The following is a 15,629-nucleotide window of genomic DNA, read 5'->3' as shown; positions in this document are numbered from 1 at the left end:
CATCTGTTAATTGCCTGGAGTTCAAACTCTGGGTATTAAGCTATTGTTTTGTCTGAGAATTTAGCATGTCGGGACTCTAAGTTGGATTTAATTTCTGTAGCTTAATCAACCTCTTGAAGGTTGCCATCTGTGCCTGCTATGATCTTGAACCATTCTTGAAGTGGGTACTTAGGGTTTTCTCCCCAAAGGGGCTACAGCTTGATTCATAGAGAAAGTTGATGTTAGAGGAGCTGGTTTTGCTGAATTACTGTTTGAATGGGTTCCTGGGGAAAAGGTTTTCTCCAGGTAAGATATTGTAATGAGTGTTTTTTTTTCTTTGTATTAAGATCAGGCCTTTGTGACACTGACCACAAACGATGCCTATGCCAAAGGTGCCCTGGTCCTGGGCTCATCTCTGAAACAGCACAGGACCACCAGGAGGCTGGTCGTGCTCGCCACTCCTCAGGTCTCAGACTCCATGAGGTGAGGACCTCACTGCCGCCCCAGCATCCACAGGGGCTCTGACATCCTTCTCCCTGTTTCTGACATCATTGGACATTGAGGCCATGCTCTTTACAGGAATTGAGCCCAGGGTAGAGAAAAGTGAGAGATGCTGAGTGAAGGATTGCAGGATTTGAAACCGCCTCCTAGCTTTTGGGAGATATTCCAACTAAATTCTCTTCTGGAAGGTGGTGTACTGGCCCACACTTTCTGATTCCAACTAGGAGTGGAAGAAGGAGTCGTCTTCCTTCACTCCATCCCTCTGGGTGATCTGAAGGAGTGTGTCCGGCATTCCCTACTTACATGCACCTTTATGCAATGACAATTCATGGATGTTCCTTGGGCTACATTGTTTCATGTTGCAAACTAGGGAAGCTCTCAGGTGACTTAGAAAAGTAGTTATTTTATCCATTGCCAGTTGACATCTGTAAGCTAAAGATCTTTATTTACAATATAATATACTAGAATCTTTACCAAAGGGCTTTCCAAACTAGGTTTTACTACGAGCAACACACTAAAGGGTATAAACTGCTTCGTGATTGGTTAGTTCACTTTGATCTGATGGAATTCAGTTTTGAAGTATTTGGGCCAGGTAAGATCGCTCACGCCTGTAATCTCAGCACTGTGGGAGGCCGAGGCAGTTGGATCACCTGAGGTCAGGAGTTCCAGACCAGCCTGACCAACATGGCAAAACCTTGTCTCTACTAAAAATACAAAACCTCGTTACTACTAAAAATACAAAAATTAGCTAGGCGTGGTGGCGTGTGCCTATAACCCCGGCTACTTGGGGTTAGGGGCTGAGGCAGGAGAATCACTTGAACCCAGGAGGTGGAGGTTGCAGTGAGCCAAGATTGTGACAGTGCACTCCAGCCTGGGCAACAGAGTGAGACTGTTTTAAACAACAGCAACAACAACAACAAATTGAAGTATCTGAATGAGCTACCTAGTCCCTAGTACTAACTTTAAAGTATCTGGGAGCATTAGTAACTTTGTGGTGTGTTTATTTTTGTGGTTTCCTGGCCCTCTAAGAAATTGAAAATGCCCTTTTTGTGACTTTTTTTTTTCTCCCAAAAAGTATAAGCACAGGCCAAGGGTCTCTAAAAAGTAGGCATTCTGTATACATACGTATATCTTTCACACTAACACCCTTGTTCCTAAATGGTAATTCAGAAAGATGCCAAAAAGCCTGTCTCCTAATGTGTATGCCCTAATTTGTAGTCTATTAGAATATGTCTAAGAAACCAAATCTAGTCTTGCCTTTCCCGTAACCACCCTCAGTTTACTTTGGTCAGTGATTCTTCTAACCATTTCTCTTCAAAAACATCAAGCTTACTGTGTGAACTATAGCATATTTTTGTACAGCTTTGGAGACAGAATACAAATACCACTTTTGTTCTGCATCTCTGATGTTGTTATAAACTTTTAGTATGATACGTTTTTACCCTGTGTTTTTTCTTGTGCTCAATTTAGTGTCTTACTCAAGTCTACCCTCCCGATCCACCATCAAGAACTTTCTAAAATAAAGCCTTAGTTAATTTGGGGCATAGAGAAGTGTTGTACCTCACAAACCAAAGTGAATCTCATTATATTTAAGCAAAGTGCTCAGCATGTAATAAACACTAGTTATATTGGATTCTACAAAATGGGCAACCGAATAAATGGAGCCCTTTATACATTTTTGCAAGCTATTTCCACAACCTACCTGCTATTCGGTGATACAATAAAATACAAAAACCCAGAAAATTTCTTCTGTAGTAGTATTTTTAAATTTTATTTATTTATTTATTTTTGAGACAGAGTCTCGCTCTGTCACCCAGACTGGAGTGTGGTGGCGCGATGTCAGCTCACTGCAAGCTCTGCCTCCCGGATTCATGCCATTCTCCTGCCTCAGCCTCCCAAGTAGCTGGGACTACGGGCACCTACCATCATGCCCAGCTGATTTTTTGTATTTTTAGTAGAGATGGGGTTTCGCTATGTTAGCCAAGATGGTCTCAATCTGACCATGTGATCCGCCCACCTTGGCCTCCCAAAATGCAGGGATTACAGGTGTGAGCCACCACATCCAGCCTATAATAATGTTTTAAGACACGCATTTCATCCTCACCATAAGCAGTACTTATTACTTTAGTGAAGTTAACTGAACATGCAAATAAACACAATTTGTCATGGAGTAAATTTACAACAGATTTAAGGATATATATTCTACCAAAGCAATACATTGTTCTAGTAATTGATGGAGAGGGTAATAAAGCATCAGTCTTGCATTAGTGGGTCACTTGTTCTGAAAAGATGCTAAGTGTGGTTTTCTGGATTTTATTTTGACAGAAAAGTTTTAGAGACAGTCTTCGATGAAGTCATCATGGTAGATGTCTTGGACAGTGGCGATTCTGCTCATCTAACCTTAATGAAGAGGCCAGAGTTGGGTGTCACACTGACAAAGCTCCACTGCTGGTCGCTTACACAGTATTCAAAATGTGTATTCATGGATGCAGATACTCTGGTGAGTGTGGCTTGGAGGGTAGAAAAGAAAGATATATATGGTAATAGAGACCTATTAGGCATCTGAGGAATGCTGTCAAGACTTGACAGCAAAGTTCAGATAGAACCACTGTCATGAAATATGTCAGGGGATGAAGGAGAGGAGGCCCAGGCTGCCTTACAGCTGTCACCATCTTTTGTGTTGAATGACATAGGGAGAACATAAGAAGGGTATTCTGCAGCAAAAACATTTCTGTAATGCTCTTTCTCCCCTTTGATCAGGTCCTAGCAAATATTGATGATCTTTTTGAGAGAGAAGAATTGTCAGCAGCACCAGACCCAGGGTGGCCTGACTGCTTCAATTCCGGAGTCTTCGTTTATCAGCCTTCAGTTGAAACATATAATCAGCTGTTGCATCTTGCTTCTGAGCAAGGTAGTTTCGATGGTATGTATCTACTATCTTCATGTCTGATAAGCTGTGAATAATTATTATTTCTAGGGGCTGCTCTTCTCAGAAATATAATTGCTGTGGTTTATTTTGCCTTCAGGTACAAGAGATGGAGCAAGCATTTTAAGTTGTGTTCTTTTGGGAAGAGTGTGTGTGTGTGTGTGTGTGTGTGTGTATGTGTATGTAAATGCATCTTTTTCTATAGATGTGAAAGATTAAACTATGATAGGCAATTTCATAGGATTGTCTTTAAGTTGTCTTCCTGTATCTAATTTAGAGTATGATAAATGTACTGTGATTATTCAAAAATTCAAAAGACTGAAAAACTTTAACATCTGTCTTAAACCTAAGTATAGTAAGCTCAAGAGAGTTTGACAGGCCATTCCAGGAGGATTAAGCATTGTCACTAAGGAAACTTGAAGAATAAGCCTGATAATTTGGGTCTCATTCTCTCAGGTGGCATAAAAAAGAAGATAGAAAGTTTATGTGAATAATCTTTGCTTCCAAACTCTCATTCTCTACAAGGCTGTGTGTCAGAGTGGTATCTGCAGGGCCAAAAAGTAGAACATTGTCAAAGTCAGCATCCATTTTCTGTAACATATAAATGTTTTTATAGTTATATTTATGTAACAGTTCTGTCTGTGATATAGGGTCTCATATCTTTTGGAGAAGTTGATCAAATGAATTAGTGTGCTTTCGTTTCAGGCCAATTTCTGAAATAACAAGCAGTGTTTTTAAAAACAAAAACACACAGCACAAAACCATTAGTTAATATGCAGAAGGAGTTCTTTGAAAAATTATTTTTGATGGTTCTTTTGAATAAAGACCCAGAATAGAGAAGAAGAAGGACATTCTCTTAGAAATCCTCCCAGCCGTGACTCACTATCAGATATGTGACATTGTGGCAGAGCACAGTGCTGTGTGCTATTCACATGGGGTTGGGCCAGAGGCCCGAGCTCTGCTGGAGACACAGCGGGGTCTTCTTTCCTCCTCTCCCTGTCCCAAGAGTAGATCTGAGATTTGCAGTAAGTAGATCTTTTAGAAATAGCAGAAACAGCCTTTCTCATTTGACAAAAGATTCAATCCTGGGTGCAGATATGAGGATTCATTTTCATTAATTAGTTAGAAAGTGAAAAATCAAAATATTAAACTTTAAAAATGAAAACATTAGACCTATAAGTTTGTTAGATTGCTGAGGTTAAGATACCGGAAGTTAAAACATTTCAAATTATACATAAAACTGAGATTGGGTTTTCATTGTTGCTATTCACAGAAATTGAATTCTTTTTAGTTATTTGGCTGAGGATTTGGGAATTGTGGCTATATGAATTGTAATTGAAAGTAATAAGGAAGTTTAAGTCTCAGTTTTATTTCACTATTTAAACTACTAGTTTACACTGTAAGCTAGTAGTTCTCAAACAAGGGTGATTTTGTCCCCCAAAGGACATTTGGCAATGTCTGAAGACATTTTTGGTTGTTACAACTGAAGGGGGAGGGTGCAAAGGGCATCTGGTGAGTGGAGGCCCTGGGATGCTAAACATCCTACAATGCATAAGACGATCTCCTACAGCAAAGAATTACCTAGCCCAGCATGTCAGTAGTGCTGAGGTTGCGAAACTCTGCTCTCTACATGCTCTAAAACAGAGCAGGGGTATCTGAACCATAATGTATGGCAGCATCTAACAAGAAGTGAAGTCTTGTTTTAAGCAACCTTAAAATAAGAAAATAATAATGTGTTAAATGTTCTCCGTGGTCAAGACCAAATGAAACTTCTTCACTTTACTGACATGATTTTAGCTCCTGCTATTTTCCTTTCATAGAAGGAATGAAAGCTGTATTAGTATTTAAGTTCAAAAGATGTATTCCTTATTACTGCTGCTTCTACTGAAACAGTTACCTTTGCATAAAAGGAAGAGGAGAGTGTTTTTAGCAGAAGTCCACTATTTGTCTTAACCTTCCCTTCAGAGTGTAGCTTTCTTCACCTCCTCTCCTAATTTGAAGGAAGTAAGTGTAACCCTGCCAGAAATTCAGTGTAACTCTTTTCAACTTCATTAAGTGAATCACATTCTAAAGTATATCTTGTGGCCTGCCAACTGCCTGAAATCACATGATTTTAATCATGTAAAGAGAATCCAATTTCTAACCTAGAATACTATTAAATGTTATTGAGAGGTAAGACTTTGGATACCAAACAGTAGTGTGCCATGGTAAATTATCTAGGTTATAATTTGAGAATATGAAACTAATTAATTAACCTATTCTTTGTTAAGAAGCTTGGATGTGTGCAAAGTGTGCGACTAGGAAGCACTTTCTGCTTTTTCAGCCAAGATCTGAAACCACTATGAGATTCTGTCTGTGTCTCTAGCACATTTCATTATTCAGCAGCAGGTTTCCAGGTCCTGGCTGTCATCTGAGGTATTCCATTTACTGGCTCATTGGTGTGAAGGACTGAATCTTCTCTGTTAATAGAAATTGAAAGAGGTAAAAAGTCAGCTGAGAACTTATAGTTCTCAATATGTTGTTTAAATTCAGCAGAAGAATAAATTTAGCAGTTCTCGAATCAAAGGTTGTGCTCACTTGAAATATGTGTTAAGCTTTACTTAGCAAAGAAAGTTCACTCTTTGGGAGGCTGCTTCTCTCTGGAGGGGTTTACTATCCACTTGAATCAATGTGTAAACCATGTGACATAAAGATGTGTTGGACTTAACGACTGATAGCAATAAAATATTTCTTTATGGACAATGACTTTGTCTAATGGCAGTAACCTTTGCCTGTAGTTTTCAATATGTTATTATATAAAAAATATAGTAAAAGTAAATCTTAAAAATTAAGAATTATATAAAAAATAATTTTGGTTGGGTGTCATGCTATAGGCACTGATGAACATTTTCAGGTATTCCTTTCACAGTTACCCACATTTTCTCACAACCATAGTTTCTCCCTCCACCACCCCCATAGTCAGTTTTAAGTCCCAGAATTTTCAGCTCAGACCGGTTTTTCAGATGACTGTATCTCAGTGCGAATATCTTGCAGGTCATGCTTTTAACCTCTTTGCTGTGTTCAGCAGAAACTGGTGGGGCCTGGTGTCCACTGACAAGCCACATAGGCTGTTGATGGCTGAGCATTTGCAGCTGCTTTTGCAACCCTTCTCATGCAAAAGAGTGTGGCTGTCATTCTTCTAATCACCAGCCCTCTATTCACAGCCCCTCCACCTCTCTATTCTGTGACTCTGGCCAAGAGAATAATCCTAATATGGCAAACCATACTAGGTACCTTGACTTTTCTTTCTTTCTAAAATTCTAGAATGTTAAAATTTAGAACTGGTGACTATATACCTAATTCATGGCTGGTGTCTAATTTTCCATAATGAAGAGTCAAGCTTCTATACTGTTGTATTTTCAAACTGTCTTGGCACTTACTTCATCACTATAATTACATATTTCCCGAAAAGTTGAACAATAGCTGTTGTGAAATAGTTATACACTAGTGTTGTATAGGATGTGACAAGATAAGGTTAACTGCAGAGCATGTTAGCAGTAAGAGGGGAAGAGAGAGAGCATTATATTCTAGGTTCTAATCAGTTTTGCTTCTGCCACGTCGATGAAATGAGGCTGATGAACTTGACTCTTAATTTGAAGAAATCAACCTGAATGCAAGTTGAGGTTTATTTTCTTTTCCCTTGTGACTAATGTATCTTAAGAGTGCTTGTATAGTTGAAGAGTTGAGTGCTTAAAAATTGTTGTCTATTTCGTCCATATGTGTCAGTTTCAAAAACCTAGGTCAGAGGAATTCATATTTTCTAATTTGGAATATCCCTAAAAAACATCTTATACTCATTTTGATTACTGCAATGTAAATATCCTAAACTTTTGATTGGTGTACTGGAATTTTGGTCTGTAGTTGAATTTCTAGAAAGAAGAAAACATAGGATAGAATAAATTAGTGGCAGAATATTAGGTATGATTTATTTAAGTAGAGTCCAGGATCCACTTTGAGGTCATTTTGTTTGTGTGTTCCAAATTCTAAGTGGTCATTGAGTCCCATAAGCAGAATACAGTAATGTTTTAAAATAATGTTTAACAGAAATGATTTGGTGCTACGTTCTATTAAAGTGTAAAATTGACCCCAGTGCTAGGTTTTAAAATCTTTGTAGTTAATTAGGCTTCATGTTGGACCTGCCCAAAAAAAGAATGAAGGACTGAGATATTTCAAGATAGTACTTGTCTTGTCCAAACCCAATGAGCTCAGAGATTTTGGTGTGCTTCACTTGGTTCCCTGACTTGATAGGTTGGCCTGGACAGTTATCTTACCATGGTGACTTCCCCTAGCCACCTAAGCACTAGGCTGCCTGTTCTAGTAATTTATCAGTTGTTTTGGAAATGACTGTTCTCTTGCATTTATGTCATTTTATTGATAGTTTAGGTAAGTATCTTGAGGAAAAGCAAAAGCCATAACCTGTAATGGCAGCATTGATGAGCACACATCAATGTTTTTCTTAAGAGCTGTTGGTATCTCATTGTACCCATGAATATATTTTTTAACTTAGCCAGCTGTCTCCAGCTTTGTAACTGTCAGAGATCATGACCCTGTGAGAAATAGAGGAGGAGGAAGCGACTAATGTGTTATATGTGTGCAGGCTCTTATGCTGGTCATTTTACCTACTTTTTTACTTATTTCTCAACAGTCCTGTGAGGTAAGCATTCATACATCCATTCATATAACAAATATTCATTGAGAGCCTACTATCTAGCTAGCACTGGGGACCTGCCATTGTTACAGTTCAGGACAGCAGCTTGCCTGGTGTCCCTGAGCTGAGGCAAAGCCAGGTCTGAACCAGGGTCCTTCTGAGCTCTGGTTGGGCTGTGTGTTGCGGGGAGGAGAGGTGGAGTGGGTAGTGGTGGTGGCGGGTGGTTTTTCCATTCCCAGTTCTCTCATATGGCAGTATTCTTGAGTATATATCCTGAGAATAATACAGGATGGAGGAAGAGCCTTATTACCTTGGCTTTATGTCAGGTTAATTAAGTAATTTCTCTGAGTAGACAGAGCAGCTGGTATATTCGTCATTTTACAAATGAAGGAATGGAGGCTCAAGTCTTCTATCTCTATTGCTACTATTCCTCTCCTCTGATCCAAAATACCTAAAAATACTTTGTCATTTAAAATCAGCAGCACAGTTCATCGTCGTGCATTGTTTTATGGAGTCTGGAAGTATTTTTGAAAGTGTTACTGTCACCTGTATTTCTGTAGTAGGTCCATTCATTATTTCAAACATCATTTTAATTTCTAATCTGGGAAAATCCTAAATTTAAGGGGCAAAAATAGACTGGTAAGTAATACACATTTTATTCCTGCCTCTATAAAGTTTATATTCTGAGACCTTACAGACATTTAACAACTAGTACACAGTTATGTAATCATGATTCTAGTAAGTTCAGAGTACTAAGAGTCCAGACTAGGAGGACCTGCCTTCGACTGAGAAACTGACAATTTAAGCCAAGAATAAATGTTTTCTTGCATGTATGTAATAATTAATGGCTTGATACTTAATAATCTTTTAACAAAATAGTGAAAAACAAAAGCTATAACATGAAGTAGTAAAATAAATCAGTTATTCTTGGCTTCAATGGGTTGAGGCCAGTGAGATGCAGTGATGCTGGGGCCCAAGCTCCGAGTGCCTGAATTTCCATAAGCCACCTTGGGTTAATCTAATGATCCTCAGTAAATCTCATAAAAATATCCTCAAGAGCTGGGCTTTCATAAGCTATAATTTATTAATCCTTAGCATGCTCACTATAGGCAGTAATGATTATATCTGCCAAGCATTTTGTAGGAAGTTAGTTTTTAAAAAAAGTGTCCAGGTGCAGTGGCTCATGCCTGTAATTCCAACACTTTGGGAGGCCGAGGCAGGCGAATCACTTGAGGTCAAGAGTTCCAGACCAGCCTGGCCAAAATGATTAAACCCCGTCTCTACTAAAAATGCAAGAATTAGCTGGATGTAGTGGCATGTGCCTGTAGTCCTGGCTTCTTGGGAGACTGAGGTGGGAGAATCACGTGAACCCTGGAAGCAGAGGCAGTGAGCTGAGGTCGCACCACTGCACTCCAGCCTGGGTGACAGAGCGAGACTGTCTCAATAAATTAATAAATAGATAGAGGTGAGTCACGTGTTCGTGTCAGTCCTTGTTTCTAGCTCAGTTATAGTATAAAGCACATTTTATTTTACATTTTTTTTTTTTTTTTTTGAGACAGAATTTCGCTGTTGTTGCCCAGGCTGGAGTGCAATGATGCGATCTCGGATCTCGGCTCACTGCAACCTCTGTCTCCTGGGTTCAAGTGATTCTCCTCCCTCAGCCTCCTGAGTAGCTGGGATTACAGGTGCCTGCCACCATGCCCAGCTAATTTTTGTATTTTTAGTAGAGATAGGGTTTCACCATGTTGGCCAGGCTGGTCTTGAACTCCTGACCTCAGGTGATCCGCCTGCCTCAGCCTCCCAAAGTGCTGGGATTACAGGTGTGAGTCACCATGCCTGACCTTTTACTTTATTTACTTTGTCCATCTGTCCCCTTTTGGAATTTGAAGTATCTGAGAGTTGGAACCTATCTGAATCTTCCTATTATGTGAATACCAAATTTATATAATGTTAGACATTTTTTATAGAAATGACATTTTTAAGAGTTATTATCCTTTGTTATAATAAAGTCATTCTTCGAAAGATTGTGGTGCTTCTCAAATTTTAATATGCAGACAAATTCCCTAGGGATTAAAATGTGGATTCTGATTCTGTAGGTCGGGTGGGGCTCAACAGTGCATTTCTTTCAAGCTCCCAGGTGATGCCCATGCTGCTGGAACCCAGGCCACAGCTTGAGGAACACTATTATAGGGGGAGCATTCCTTTGACTGAGATGCTGGGGCTCATGTCTAAACGAGAATTAACTCACTGCCCTGTTACCCACAGTAGACAAGTCAGCTGCCAGCAAACTATGGAAGAGCACGCAAAGTACGTGAGCGTTAAACAAATGCACAGATTTAAAAAGACACCACTTAATTCTGTTTCTGTCTTAGGAAACAAATAGGCCCAGTTTCTGATCAATGCTGTGGTGTGTCCATGGTTACCAGGTATGTGACCCTGCTCAAAAGACAGAAAGTACCAAGTCTGTAGTTGCAAGGTGATTACGTAGCATTTGGGCAGCTGGGTGGAAGGATGATTCAGAATGAGATACTTGCTTTTGTTTGCAAAACAGATGCAATGTGCCCCTTGTTCATTTCCTTTCTCCCGGTCTCACCTGTGTTACCACACCCTGGCGTACCGGATCACAGCTGCTAGTGATGCCTGCTAATCATGTTTGTTGGCTCTGAGATGAGTGAGATTAAAAGTATCTTAACCTGTCAGATTAAATAAAGCTGCCTCTGGAAGTCTGACTAAAATGTGTTGGACAAAAGTTGTAGGGTTTTTGTTATGGAAATTCAGCAGTCTTTAGGGCATGCTTGTATGTTTTCTAACATAGATGTGCCTAAATTTGCATTCTGCTTTGAACTGTGCTATCATTTAAAGATTTTTCTAAAGAGAGGATATTGTTAACACCATACATAGATTTTTCTGATGAAGTTAAAACATTTGCCTGACCTTGAAATGTTGAGCTGTGCATTTGGGAAAAGATGGTTAAGATTTCTAGACCGCTGAATTTAAAAATTCAGCTACAGACTTCTAGATGGTATTTAATTTATTTTTAATCCACAATTTTGGACTAAATAATAAACCTTTGTAGTCACATAGTGAGGTCAGTGGCCCTGGAAGTTTTACGACGTGTATTGTCCCCTCTAGAGCCAAGGTTCTTGTTGAGTGTTTCAGGATTTGCCAATTTAACAGGCACCGTTGATTCACCAGTTCTGCTTCAGTGCCTTTTCTCTTCCTCCTGGCTCATTTTCTGTACAACCAGTGCTTTCCAGCCTCCCTGTGGCACACAGCTCATGGGCAGATGATGTTTGTAGGGTACCTGTGGGTAAACAGAAACGGCCTGTTGTGGCCAAAGGCAGCCAGCCAGGGACTTTGAGGGATCAGCAGCTCTGACTCCTGTTTCCCAGGCTCACACAGGTCGGATTTGGAAGTTCTACTTTACAACTACGATTTAGGCCTCCATGGAATTAGATTTCTTTACTGCATTGTGGGTAGCTGTTAGTCATTTTAAGTGGAATTGTTTCAGTTAAAGGTCTTACAATGTCCAGGTTCTCAAATGGGATAAATGTGTAGAGTTTTATTATTAATAATCCTTTATAACCTACACATATTTTTTTTTGGTAGTATGCTTCATAATAAAAATTAAAAGTAAAGAATATTTAGAAAGAAAAGGTCTAAGCACAGTTCTCATTCTTGCCTCTAGTTGTATTACTAATATTTTAGCATTACAAGAGTAATATAATATTAGGAAAAATAGGGGGGAAGGAACATCTATTATACCAATCCCCTAATGCAATTACTATTATTTTATTTACTTTCGTTTAATATAAATGTTCATTAATGTTTATGTTCTTAGTTTTAATCACAGTGTATGTAGCTGTATATCTTTATATTACACAGTGTACTGATGTTGTCTTTATAGACATTAGTTTTAATTGCTGAATAATATTCCATGAGTAGTTAGTATTACAATATACTAACTATTCCTGTATGGTAGAATGTAAGTCGTTTAAATTTTTTCTGCTGTTACAGAATATTTTCAAGATTCTTGCATTCATTCCATAAATAATTTGCTAAGTGTAAGGCATTCTGCTACATGTTAGCATTATAATGGTAAGCAAAAAGCCATAATCTCTGTTCTTGTGGAATTTAGCATCTAATTCCTGATTGTATTTTGCACGTTAATTGTAAGAGTTTTTTAAAAACCTGTTCATTTTGAGAGAACTGTAGATTTCCATGCAGCTGTAAGAAATAATACAAAGAGATCCCATGTACGCTTCATCTGTTTTCCCCCAATGGTAATACCTTATATAACTAAAATGTGTCACCCCACCCAGGAGATTGACATTGGAACAATCCACCAATCTCACTCAGATTTCTCACCAGTTTTGTATGTATTCCCTTTTCTATGTGTATACGTGTGTATATATGCACTTTTGGTTTTTTTGCAACTTTATCACATATGTAGATTGGTGTGACCACCGCCATAGTCAAGATGCAGAGTAGTTCCATCACAAGAACCTTCATCATATTCTCTTTTTTTTTTTGAGATGAAGTCTCACTTTGTCACCCCACCTCGAGTGCGGTGGTGTGAGCTCAGCTCACTGCAACCTCTGCCTCTCAGGTTCCAGCTATTCTTCTGCCTCCGCCTCCCAAGTAGCTGGGGCTACAGGCGTGTGCCACCACGCCCAGCTAATTTTTGTATTTTTAGTGGAGACGGGGTTTCACCATATAGGTCAAGCTGGTCTTGAACTCCTGACCTCGTGATCCGCCCGCCTCAGCTTCCCAAAGTGCTGGGATTATAAGCATGAGCCACCTCTCCTGGCCCGTCATATTCTTTTACAGCCACAACTGCATCTCTCATTCTTTCCCTCTCCCCTGGCAACCATTAATTTGCTTCCTATCTCTGTAATTTTATTATTTGATGTTATATAAGTGAAACTTTGTGAGATTGGAGTTTTTCACTCAGTGTAATTAATTTAAGATTCATCTAGGTTATTATATCTCTAGTTTGTTCCATCTTATAGCTGAGAAATATTCCACATGGATGTGCCATATCCATATACCTGTTGAGTGACATTGGAGCTGTTTTTAGTTTGTACTATTATGAACAAAGCTGCTATGAACATTTCCTTAGCTTTTTTTTCTGTTCCCATGGAACTGATTGGCAGTATTTTGATGATTATGTGTGAAAGGAAATTAGTTAAGACTTCAGGCCTCTGTACCTCAGCCATTAGTGTCTAGTCCCACATTTGGGGTATCTTTGTAGAATCCAAAATAAGCCTTTAATGAATGGCATGATGTTTTGGTTTCGATAGTTTGTGCTTCAAAATACATTAATTTGCCTATATAGCTAAAATTGTCTTTAGTTCTTATGTCTGTCCATTGTCTTAGTCATTCAGGCTGCTATAATGAAATATCATAGATTAAATGGCTTATAGAAGAAATCTATTTCTCACAGTTCTAGAGGCTGGGAATTCCAAGATTAAGGTGCCAGCATATTCAGTGTCTGGAGAGGGCCAATTTCCTGGGTCATAGACAGCTTTTTTATTTATTTATTTTATTGTTATAACTGCTGCATGTGGCAGAAGAGGTGAGGGACCTCTCTTGGGCCTCTTTTGTAAGAGCACAAATCCTGTGCATGAGGGCAGAGCACTCATGACCTAATGACCTTCCGAAGGCGTCACTCCAGATACCATCAACTTTGAGGTTAGGATTTCAGTGTAGGAATTCGGGGGTATCTAAACATTGAGTCCATTGCATTCTTGTAACAGTGAAGCATATTCTGTTGCCATCTTTATTGTATCCTTTAGAACTTATAAGAGTGAAACTGGCCTGTAATCCCAGCACTTTGGGAGGCCGAGACGGGCGGATCACGAGGTCAGGAGATCGAGACCATCCTGGCTAATACGGTGAAACCCCGTCTCTACTAAAAATACAAAAACTAGCCGGGCGAGGTGGCGGGCGCCTGTAGTCCCAGCTACTCGGGAGGCTGAGGCAGGAGAATGGCGTAAACCCGGGAGGCGGAGCTTGCAGTGAGCTGAGATCTGGCCACTGCACTCCAGTCTGGGCGACAGAGCGAGACTCCGCCTCAAAAAAAAAAAAAAAAAAAAAAAAAACAGTGAAACTGATTTTCTGTTGTTCGTCCCTTGAGGAACAGAGACCTGTCAGGGGTGCTATTTAAGGAGGGCTTTCCTCATAGACAATAAGTGAATGCCTTTGATTCTTAGAGTTGATTGAAGGTATTTGGAAAGGATAGAATACGCAGAGGGTGGATAAGGTACACTTGGACTTTAAACCAAAAGTCCTGATCTTATTACTTAACTCCAAAAATTAAATAGATCTCTAGATTTTTGAAGTCTCCTTGAAAACTAAGGATAATTGAATAGTGATGACAGCCAACTGGACTTGTATGTTGAGAAAGGAGCTGGATTTTTCGGTAAAGGAGGCTGAGGAGAGGAGTGACTATGCAGTATTCCTGCCTGACACTTAGAGCAGGTGTCTCCCTGCCTGCCATCCCCATACACACTCGCAAGTATGCTCTCATGCACATGCACACATACCGTTAACTCCTGTTCTGCTGCTTGGGAGACTGGTTCTGAGCGTGTTTTCTGAAATCTCATGAGTCTAAAATAGAAAGCACATGAAATACATGGAAGAATGTGTCTTGTGTTGTTTTTATTTCTTTTGAATGAATGGCCATGATCCCTACTTTCTGAGGAAGATATGAAGTCCAGGAACCCCAAGGACTGAGCAGACACTTTGCTGTATCATTGTAGCTGATGCTGGCCACAGTGGTGACTGAGCAGGATCTGCCCAGAGACTTTTGGTCAGTGGTGGGAGAGTGCACCATAGGATTAATGTGGCCTTGTGGGCCCTCTGTTGATAAGCCAACAGTTGTGGGCCCTGGAAAACAATTCTGTTGTTCCAGTTTGCTCTCTTTTACTGTTTGATTGTTTTTGTCCTATTACACTCAGGGGAAAGTCTGAAATCTTTTAACTGGAAATAAAGTGTAAAACCTGATCCCTATGTGGTCTGGTCCCTGCTGCCTTCTCTGAGACTCACCTGGTGCCATGCGATTCATTCCCGCCAAGTCCATTTACTCAGGCCACCTTCCAGGCCTTCTATCCATAGCCTCATGCTCCTGCCCACCACAGGTCTGTGGTGTGCGCTGTTTTTGTTCTGCCTGGAACACTGTGCCCTGTCTTTCCCCCATCTGCATTTTTCAGGTGTGCCTGTGCACCCCTCAGATACTGGTTTAAACACAACTTCCTCGCGGAAGCCTTCCTTCACCCATCAGATGTAGCTCAAGCCACTTCTATGTGTGCCTATAGTGCCATGTACATTCCTTCACTGCATTCATCTCCATCTGTGTGATGTTTGTTTACTTGGTTTGCTGCTATTGGTGTCTCCCACCTGACCCTTGTGAAGACAGTGACCATATCTCTTTGTGCACTGTTGACTCTGCACTGCCTAGTACGGTATCTGATGCATAGTAGCTGCTCAGTAGATATTGGTTGAATTAATGAGTTAAATCAGGGGAATGGCCAC

The 15,629-nt window shown here is 39.9% G+C and overlaps 1 protein-coding gene across 3 annotated transcripts in view; it reads left to right on the top strand.

The window, feature by feature from the left end:
- GYG1 (glycogenin 1) overlaps positions 1–15,629 on the top strand; it is a 37,932-nt gene that overhangs the window by 2,473 nt on the left and 19,830 nt on the right. For 2 of the 3 annotated variants that reach the window (XM_033212369.1, XM_033212368.1), the window contains exons 2-4: positions 327–462; positions 2,806–2,980; positions 3,241–3,403. In XM_033212369.1, the coding sequence (XP_033068260.1) occupies positions 327–462; positions 2,806–2,980; positions 3,241–3,403 (474 nt within the window). The remainder of the gene's footprint in view (positions 1–326; positions 463–2,805; positions 2,981–3,240; positions 3,404–15,629) is intronic. The other variant, XM_033212370.1, reaches the window with a different exon arrangement.

This window comes from Trachypithecus francoisi, unplaced genomic scaffold (assembly GCF_009764315.1).
Source record: "Trachypithecus francoisi isolate TF-2019V2 unplaced genomic scaffold, Tfra_2.0 Lachesis_group0, whole genome shotgun sequence".
Lineage (NCBI taxonomy): Eukaryota > Metazoa > Chordata > Mammalia > Primates > Cercopithecidae > Trachypithecus > Trachypithecus francoisi.
The sequence above is the reverse complement of the archived record's forward strand: the minus strand, read 5'-3'. Positions and strand labels throughout refer to the sequence as shown.